This window comes from Oryzias latipes, chromosome 24 (assembly GCF_053564925.1).
Source record: "Oryzias latipes strain Hd-rR chromosome 24, Olatipes_Hd-rR_3.1".
NCBI lineage: Eukaryota > Metazoa > Chordata > Actinopteri > Beloniformes > Adrianichthyidae > Oryzias > Oryzias latipes.
In genome coordinates, this window is record NC_136260.1 from 8,758,667 (window position 1) to 8,768,680 (window position 10,014).

A 10,014-nucleotide genomic window follows, 5' to 3' on the forward strand; every position below is an offset into this window, starting at 1 on the left:
AAGCTGTACGCGACCTTTCCAGTAGAGGGCGCTCCTAAGTCTCTCGTGGTCTTTTTACATTGAAGTCCTTCTTCTTCTCTGCTCGGCTTACTGTAGTTAGCAAACATGACAACGCTGCGACCCTTTACCTGCGATGATTTATTCAAATTCAACAACATGTGAGTACAATCCTGACTGTATGTTTACATGCTGGATTAATTTAAAGGCAAGGAATCTCACGAGAGTTTGTGGCTGAAAAATAAACATTTGGAAGAAAAATATTAGCTTCTTTTTGCTTCGACTCGAGCCGGCTGAGTTGTGCTGTGTCGACGGCTAACATATAACACTATGCATTAAGGATATTTTTACCCCGGATTTTTAAAACAAGTTCTACATAAATAGCTTTTTTTTTTTCACCCCTGACATATTGTACAAAAATCTTGCGAGAATTGTTCTGTGCTTTAAAGTAAACAGCGTTGCTCTTGTTTTGTTGAACAGAAATTTGGATCCTTTAACTGAGACTGTATCCTTTTCGATGAGCTTTCAATTCATCGTTGGTTAAGAAGGTATATCATTATATATTATACAATAATAAATTTCAAGTGTAAATATATAAGGAAATATGCAAAAAGTTTACATCTTGTTATCTGTCCTCTTGAGATTATGGTTTTTATTTTCTTAACTTTTAAGTCTTGTATTAAATATTTTAATAACATTTTATAACATTAATAATACATTTCTCAAGGAATGATTCCTTAACTATTTGTGTAGTATTATTTGAAATATACAACACTATAGTGTGTGCTTATAAAAAACGAGTTTTCTTGACCCTTGACCTCCAGTATGGGATCCCATTTTACCTGCAGTACCTGGCTCACTGGCCAGAGTACTTTATTGTTGCTGAGGCTCCTGGTGGGGAACTGATGGGCTACAGTGAGTTTTCCATGTTTCCTTACAATATTCCTTATGGTTATTGAAAATTTGATGAGCCACAGAGTTGTTTTCGCTTTTTTATTCAAATATAAAAAAGGAAAAATCCGTTTCTAAATACCGAGTTTGATGTATACAAGTTGCCCTTTAGTAGTTTTGACAGTTTGAAGCATCACATCTCCCATTGGACCTGTTTTTTGCAGTAATGGGGAAGGCAGAGGGATCTGTTGCTCGCGAGGAGTGGCACGGTCACGTCACCGCTCTGTCTGTGGCTCCGGAGTTCAGAAGGCTCGGGCTGGCCGCCAAGCTCATGGAAATGTTGGAGGAAATCTCAGAGAGGTTTGTATCTGGAAAGCTATCTGATTTTGATCATTGTATTGACCATTCTCCTTTTGTCATTTTAAAGGAAGGGAGGATTCTTTGTGGATCTGTTTGTGCGAGTGTCCAACCAGGTTGCTGTAAACATGTACAGACGTCTGGGTTACAGCGTGTACAGGACAGTCATCGAGTATTACTCTGCCAGCAACGGGGAGCCCGATGAAGATGCTTACGGTAACACTTAGAGCTGAATTTATTTTACTACATACATGAGAAACAGCAATCCCTGTTAGTGGAAATTAACCTTTCATTTTAATTTAGACATTAATACATTATTTAGAAATATTGAAAAGCTTAATTTTTTGAATCCTTTAAAAAAGAAACCATTTATTTATGATCAGTATTTGGGGTTTGATAAATGCATTTAATGCCCTTAGTATGAATAAGTTATTGAAATAATTATCTGAAGACTGTTATGTAGTCACGAACACTTGAAAATTGACATTTAACAAATGTGTAGTCTTAACAGGTCAATTTTACTTCTTTTTTTTTAAAGTAAACTATCAAAGGAATTTTTTTAACAAATTAAATGGATTTAGCTGTAAAATGAAAAGTTTTTCTGATTTACAGCCAAATAAAATGCAAAAAAAATACACGTAAATTCATTTTTCCCTAGTGTTGGAAAAAAAAAAAATATATATATATACTTTTTACTGGAAAGAATGATTTAAAATAATCAAACTGATGATTCTTTTTGCAGATATGAGGAAAGCTCTGTCCAGAGACACAGAGAAGAAGTCGATCATCCCGCTGCCACACCCGGTCAGACCGGAGGATATTGAATAACATCAGAGTGTGGCTCTCTGACTCGGATCTGCCGTCTTTATTCTGCTGTGTTGTGATTTCAGCTGTAGTTCAGTGACCATGTAAATAGTGAAAATGACACACAAGCGCCTTTTTTTTCTGCTTCAAAGTCGGAGAGCCACTGAATGTACAAAACGTTGCAGTTTTTAGTTTTTATTTCTTATAAATTTGAAAGAAAGTCAGTTGAGAAAACACACAAATGAGTCTAAGCGGTGTAACGACACAGAGAAAAGTTGCAATAAAGATGGCTCGTGAGCTGAGTTTTTTAAAAAAATGTAGAAAATCCCTGCCTGCTTTGACTGAATCTAATCTTTGTCCTCCTGAGGGCTTTTGCTCTGCTTCTTCTTTGCTTCCTCATCTTCATCACTATCACTGCTGCTGCTGCTGTCCTCGTCGTCTCGGTCATCATACGTTTTCTCCTGCTCGGATTCAGTCATGTTTCTGGCAGGCTCCTCCTCTGCCTGCTTGTCGGCGAGGCCCGTCTCCTCAGCCTCCACTGATGTTGCCTCTTCAACACTCCGACCTTTTTCTTGAGGCTCGTCGGTGTTTATCTGCTGCCTCTTCCACATCTTGGCCATCGCGAGCAGCTTAAGGTTGGGCTGGTTGGCAGCATCCTCTGGGAAGATGTAATCGTAGTATTCTTCCCAGCCTGCATCCGACTGATGGAATCAGGAAAATGGGATGAAAAACATTTCTTTTGTTTGCATTTACGTCTAATATTTGTTGAGTAGCTAATTTTATTAGGATCTGATGTGGTTTAAAGTTAAACAATTAACAAGAAAAAGGTGAAATTTTCACGGTCACACAGCGAATCTTGTCGCTCTTCTGGAGCAACAGTCACATTTTCCCTTTTGATGAAAAAGAATTTCGTCTCCTTGCTTACCCCATCTTCAGCGGTCAGCTTCCTCCTCTTCTTGACCTTCTCGGGCAGCAGCTTACTAACTCGTTCTCTGCTGCTGTCTGAGCCAAACTCCTTCTCATAGTCTCTCCAGGACTCCAGCAGCATCAGCCTCTCTTCTTTCTCCTCACAGTTCCTCATGCTCTTGTTGGCTTCCTCGAAGATCTGCCGACACTTCGCCAGCCGGTCAGGTCCATCGACTGACAGCTCGAATTTGGCATAGCTAATCCAAACCTGAGAAAGACAATGGTATAAGTCACTTGACTGGGTGAAAAACATTCAATTTAGGCTTTTTTTGTTTGATGGAAAAAGGTAGTTTCTCAGATCACACAAGGACAGTGGGAGAGATGGGAAAACAGAAGAGTTCAACTTTGGTTAGAAACAACATTTGATATTCTACTATCTGTCAAGTTAAAGATACAAACTAAGACTTAAGCTTAATGTTGGCACATTAATTTGTTTTTTTTTCCAATGATATAAAAGTTTAAAATTAGATTTTCAAAAATAATAACTATAATTGCATTAAATCACAACTAAAATGAGAATTCTTTTCAAACATATAAGCAGTTTACTCACCTTGACATGTTGAGTTCTCTGCAGCAACCGTTTGTAAAGGTTTCTTGTGTTTTCAAACTCTTCCTGCTCTATTTCAAAGTCTATGTAAGATTTCCACAGAACCTAAAGCAAGGTTTAAAAAACAAAGGATGTATTTAGGTAAAGTAAGAACAAATGAGATAAAAAATGAGGAGAGTATTAAAAAATTCTAATTATTTAGCATTTCAGTAGCTGTAACTCCTACCTCTGGCATGTCCAGTCGTGGCTGTCCAATCGCGAGCTCAAAGATCGCTCGGGATCTTTCCACGTCTCCCAGGATTGTCTCCAGCTCTGCAAACTTGATCCACGTGGTGCAGTTTTCCGGACTAAACTCCAGGTACTTCTCGTAGAGTTTCCTGCAGCGGTCAAATTCTCGCAGCTGCAGCTCCAGTTCAATGTAGCCCTTCAGCAGTTTGTTCTTGGGGCATTTACCAATGGCTGTGCCCTGAGAGGACAGAGGAAGGTGGTGGACCAGTTTTTGTCGTACTAGTTAAAATGGATACCAAACACCTATTTTTGTAAGTTGAACTAGATTAGTTTATGTATCAAAGTTCAACTTTAAATTGTGTGTTTGTCTCCTTAGGGAGTCCCTTGTTTTGAATAAATTTCACAGCTGTAGTGCAAAGACATGCTAAAATAAAAATCATATAACTTACAAAGAAATATACAAAAAGTTCCTTATCATCAACCAACACTGGTTTAGGAATATCTCTAAATACACGCGTGCATACATTTTTATACGGCCGAGTTTTCACCATCTTACCATAATCTTTCTAGCTGCCTGCAGATTCTTCTGTCTGATCTCAAACTGGGCGAAGAGAAGCCAGATCTTGGCAAACGTGAACTACAAAAAAAAAAACAAAGCAGGCGTCACTGTAAGGTTATGTCAGCAAACCGACCTTTTTTTTAAGAAATGACAAGTATTCTAAAGAATACCTTTTTGTGAGGCATAAGATCCAGACAGGCCTGGTAAACCTGCCTAGTTCTCTCTGGATCCTGTCAGGTGATTTAAAAAAAGGGTAAAACTTCTTGTTTTTGATTGCTCTGATGCAGAGGAGTCAGTATTTTTCACTTTCATTTGTTTTAAGATTCTCCAAGTGAGCAGAGGTGAGCATGCAGTTCCTTTCCCATGTGCTTTGGAAAGTAGACATGAGGTGAATGAAGAACCAACCTTGACTTCTAGTTCTTCGTACAGAGCATAGTTGATCCAGAGGTAGATGTATCGCCTCCAGTGCCTTTTCTCTTGAATGGGAGGGATGTTGGCGATGGCTCTCTCATAAACATCTCTGACCGTGTCAGGGTCTCCATCGCTCTCCACCAGGCGCAGGTAATCAAACCAGGCATCATAGTTGAGTGGGTTTGCCTGAAGAAGATACGAATCATGAGAATCCTTGTGTTTGAAGGCAAGAACCCTTTCCTCTCTAAGATCAGTAGTTGGTATGCAATGCTGTACAGCAAGCTAACACCCGACTGCATCTTTTAGATCAAAATCAGGTTTTAGTTTTATTTCTACCACAGATTAAGATGGGTCATTTTCAGAATTTATCATGTAAATCTGATCTGGGAGAATTAATAGATTCTTAGATGAACTAAGATTCAGATTTCTTTGTTTCATGCAGTAATTAAAACACAAAAAAGATACAACAACGATCTACAAAATGCTTAATAATTAACATTCAGTTAATTAGAAGTTGAGCTCTTCACAAACTAACACTTTTTTGAGCCACAACTCATGTTGCATCATTAATTTATCTGACAGAAATCTTCACATTTAGGTTTTTTTTTTTAAATGTCATCCAAATGAGCCTAAATTTGTTGTCTTGTCAAACTCCATGTTCTGCTTGTTGTTGGGTTTTACCCAGCTTCCATTTGACATTTTTACCTTGACCTCCTCTTCATACTGAAATCTTCGTTTGTTGATGATCACATCCTCAATCCCCCTGCGGTCTCCAAACTTCTTCTCAAACATGGTGTAGTTTTTGAAGAGTTCCTGCGCTTGATTTTTCGGAATCTTGTCCAACGCATACTTATAAATGACTCGAACCCGCTCGAACTGCATAGAAAAAGAAACTCTGTGTTATTAGAAGCCATGATTGCACATGGAAATACAATAAATTTTTCTTGTACCTCCTTCTGCATCTCCTCAAATTTGGCAAAAGCCACAAAGAGGTTTTCGTTGACGTGATCCTCTCCATAGAACTCCGCTGCTCTTTCGTACACCTTCCTGCTATGAGCAATGTAGCCATGTTTCTCTTCAAAGCGGGCATACTTGATCCAGTTCTTCACTTCAGGGTGAACCATCACAAGTGCGAGGAGTCAAGAAATGTTATGTTTCCAGCAAGATTACCCATGTTTCTGTTCATCCTAAAAAGGTTGCTAGTAATTAAATGGCCTTGGTATTCTGATTGTAAGTCAATGTCTGAAAAGGCCTCATCTTGTCTGGAAAATGTGTGGTTATAGAAGAAAAAAAACTATAAATTACCTAGTAACACAAACAGATGTCAGCAGAAGTTCAATATGTTGGCTAAAGTTATTACTTTAATTTTTTTCTACTGCTCAGTTTACTAACGTTCCTCTAAATAAATTTGGGTTGCAGGAAGAAAAGCAGTTTCTGTGAGGTCAAAATGGTCAAATAAATGATGTAAAAGGATATATCGCTCATAAATGGTGCGGGCTTTGTCCACCTCCTTGTAGCGAAGTTCAAAATTGATGTAAGAGTGCCAGGCCTGTTCATCAGGCTCCCACTCCATCCAGCGCTCAAACGCCTGCCTGCAGCCGGCAACGTTACCCAACATCTCCTCCATGTATGTGTACTTGTACCTGTTCAACAGAAGAATACTTCTTTAAAATAATGCACAAACTGGACAAAAGAAGTGAAGGGAATTAAAAAATCATACCAAAACTGGTTGACTCGAGGAAGGATGGTGATGGCTCTGTCCCAGATGTTGCGGGCGTGATTCACCTGGCGGTTTTTCATCTCCATCTCTGCATACTTTAGCCACAGCGTGATGTTGCGGTGATCGACATCCAGCGCTCGTTCGTAAATGGAGCGCGCCCTGACAGCAGGTAAGGCAGTGGTGAGAGAAAGTGGACAGCAAAGGCATGCAAGGTTGTTTAGAATTCAAAAACCTAAGACAAACTAAAAAAATCTCCAATTAAAGTAGCTCCTGCATATAGCTTTCTTGTTGGGCAAACGGGGGCCTAGATTGAAAAAACACAAGTTATAAAGATAGAGTAAAATACCTTTGGACCTCTTTCTGGCTTTCTTCCCATTGTGCGTACTTAATCCAGTTACTGATGATTGTGCGGTTCTTTCTGATGTTGTCCTCAAACGCCTACAAAAGTAGAATTTTAGGTTGGATAAATAATTTAAACGTTTCATAGTTTTTCTTTTAAAAAGGTTTGTTCTTTAAGTCAAAGTCAAGCAAAACATATTAATCATGTTCTAATATAAGATATTACAGTACTGATAAAGTTAAAACCATAAAAACCCACCTTCCTCTTCCTCAGTTTGTAATCATTTAGCTCCTCTGCATTGGTGATCTTCTGTTTCGGAGGTGGTGGCAGAAGTTCAAGCTCCCTTTCTTTGGCTTCTCTCAGCAGCTGCTCAGCTGTAATCTGCACATCTGCTGGGGCTTTGTTCTTCACCTAAAACGCAAAACACAGTCTTTACAAATGTTGCATATTCCCAGGTATCCTTATTTAAAATACATTATCAGTGGAAACATGTACATATAAGGTTTAATAACCGTGCTTTGCTAGTAAACTCCAAAATAAATACACATATTTCATTAAATACTTAATGATAAAAATAATAATAAATTGGACTTTTTTCGGTGTGTTCCAGAAGCTCAAAGCTCTTACAATGTGTCCATTGTTCATTCACTCCTCATACTTGGTGATGGTAGCTACTGTTGTAGCCACAGCCGCCCTGGGGCAGAATGACAGAGGCGTGTCGGCCAGGTCGTACCTAAGGCCCCTTTGACCATCACCGAGACATTCATACACATTATACCATGGTCCGGTTGAATACTCGATTCTGATTGGCTGCTGGGTATGCGTTAAAACCTGATAACCGCACGGTGAAAAAGAAGTTCCGGTCGGCTAGCTTAAATGATTTGTATCACTGCGCCGGCTTCTGTATAACAACCTTTTGCTTCATCATCGGGGCAAAAACAAGCGGTAAGAGGTGAACTTTCCCTCTGAATTGATGCTTTATTCAACCCATCGGGACGATCAGCATATATATTTATCGCCGAATCTTAACTGCAGCGGTGGTGCTGCGCGACGCGGACTATATGTTACGTGATGCGGCGCGATGCGCCGCATCACGTAACATATAGTACGCTGTTTATGAGAAAAGTGATACAAATCGAAAAAAAAAACAAGAATTAAGGACTAAAACCTGGTTAATATGTATTGCTTTTGTAAGTGACCATGGTATAAGCGGGTTAATGGCCTTCGAAGTGTGCGGTTACTACTTTTTAACGCACTTCGCGGAAGCAGGCTTCCACGGCGTGCGTTAAAAAGTAGTAACCGCACACTTCGTCGGCCATTAACCCTTACTTCACACACCAGTGGAGCAACACTGGAGGCAGGGAGGGTGAAGTGTCTTGCCCAAGGACACAATGCAACAAGTTTTAAGTGAGTTTCAGCATTTGGCAAAAAAACAGGAAATGGAAAAATGTGTTAATTTCAGTTCACCTCTGCAGTAAGTGTCAGCAATTCAATTCTCTAACTTTACCTAATTTAAAGTGAAAGAAATAGACAATCATAGACAAGTGAAAGAAATGTAAACCTGCTATAACTTGCTTGTGGTCACTGCACTGAAGGTTATGGCAAGCGTTGTTTGAATGGAGGTAAATATTTATCTGGTAAATTAAAGGAGACAAACCGAAGCGGCATAAATGGAAACCTTCAGCTTCGATTAACTAAGTTACGTAGTAATTTCGTTGAAAATATGTTCTTGCATTTGAAAAAAAGAGAAGCAAAAAGTGTATTTTTAAGACCATAGATTCCTTTTCAGTTTGCATTGCAGTGTCAATACAATAAGTACATTTTTGTTGTTGTTTTTTTATTGTTTTTACATGATCAAATCTTGGAAAGAAAAGTTGCTTAAATCACGACAGAGTTGCAACATTGCAGATTGAACATGTAGTTATCACAGTCCATAGAACATTTTACACAAAAATAAATAAATGCCAGGTTCATTATAAATATAAGTACAGTAAACTAGTTACTGGATGATAATGGTGAATGCTATACGTATGTGAGTTCTTTAGGCAAATCCAATATTGTTCCTTAAACAGGTTTTAAAATGAGTATTATGTCTATTCTACATCAAATAATACAACTTAAAATAAATGCCATAGTGTCACTTTAAGTTCAAGGAATAAGTCTAATTGAAAAAAGTGTATGTAAAAACACTTTGGGAAACAATCTGTTAGCAAAAACCTATATTAATGTAAATAATATTAAACGATTTATCTTCTAAATTATCCTTAAATATCACCCAGTAAAAAAAAAAAAAAACGCAATATATTTGTTGTTTCTCCCAAATGTATGGAATAAGTGCTCTTTCTGCCAGCGCCATGGTGAATATATTAGGCAAACATGTCTTTGTACATTGTCATGTTTTAATATTTCTGGCCTGATATAGTACACATATCTAAAGTAATGCCTGGGGAAATTGTTTTATTATCTCAACATAAAATATTTGTATTTCATAATTGTGTTTTCCAGTCAAACAACATATTCAACATGATAATAATTCTTGCAAAAACATTATAACTACAAGATGAAATTGATTTAAAAAAAAGGTTCCCCTTCTGTACAATTGTTTAAAAAATGATTTATAATTTTCTGTTTTGGAAAATGAATAAAGATTCGTCGCAAATTATTAAAACAATTAGCATATTGTTACATTTTAATTTAACTAAGCAGGTCACCATGTTGTTACTCTCTTTGTTAGAACTTTCAGAATAGTGTTAAATAAGTTTAGTTTTGAAAATTGTTCATTATAGTTTCTTATTGTAAAAATGTGAAAACGTTGTTGTTGCATTGTTACACATGTATTACACACTTTTTTTTTTAATGATTAAATAAAAAGCCAGCAATACTAAAAATGGGTGCCTTTGGGGGGAAAATGATTATTAGCATTAGCTTAGCGAAGCTGTTAAGAGAGCTTTGCTATTTCGTTCTCACTTACCTTAGCCACCTTTGGTATCCGCTGTTTTCCAGCAGCAGTAGAGGCCATATTGACTACTTAGCAAGTCAACAGTTTACGTTAAAATGCCAAGTTCAATTTCTAAAATGGTATACTGGTTAGTGACAACAACAAAATCGTTTGCTCGCTTGTTGCTCGGTGTGAGCGCCCATGACAGTACCCACAATTCATTTCTTTCTTTTAGCTTCCGGTTCCAACCTAGAAG

General features: G+C 37.9%; 2 protein-coding genes across 2 annotated transcripts; one reads left to right on the forward strand and one right to left on the reverse strand.

The window, feature by feature from the left end:
* Positions 1-18: 18 nt before the first annotated feature.
* Positions 19-2,374, forward strand: naa20 (N-alpha-acetyltransferase 20, NatB catalytic subunit). The gene is made up of 6 exons (XM_004083750.5): positions 19-158; positions 478-502; positions 822-912; positions 1,113-1,248; positions 1,316-1,461; positions 1,988-2,374. Exons 1-6 carry the CDS (start codon positions 106-108, stop codon positions 2,071-2,073), a joined length of 537 nt encoding a protein of 178 aa, XP_004083798.1. The 5' UTR covers positions 19-105; the 3' UTR covers positions 2,074-2,374.
* On the reverse strand, positions 2,229-10,007 carry crnkl1 (crooked neck pre-mRNA splicing factor 1). The gene is made up of 14 exons (XM_004083749.4): positions 9,792-10,007; positions 7,079-7,231; positions 6,827-6,918; positions 6,481-6,639; positions 6,237-6,403; positions 5,711-5,889; positions 5,466-5,636; positions 4,755-4,946; positions 4,520-4,579; positions 4,347-4,427; positions 3,789-4,028; positions 3,566-3,667; positions 2,975-3,223; positions 2,229-2,750 (listed from the first exon to the last, which is right to left on the reverse strand). The coding sequence occupies exons 1-14, from the start codon at positions 9,837-9,839 to the stop codon at positions 2,397-2,399; spliced, it is 2,247 nt and encodes a 748-aa protein (XP_004083797.1). The 5' UTR covers positions 9,840-10,007; the 3' UTR covers positions 2,229-2,396.
* Between the last annotated feature and the right edge of the window lie 7 nt (positions 10,008-10,014).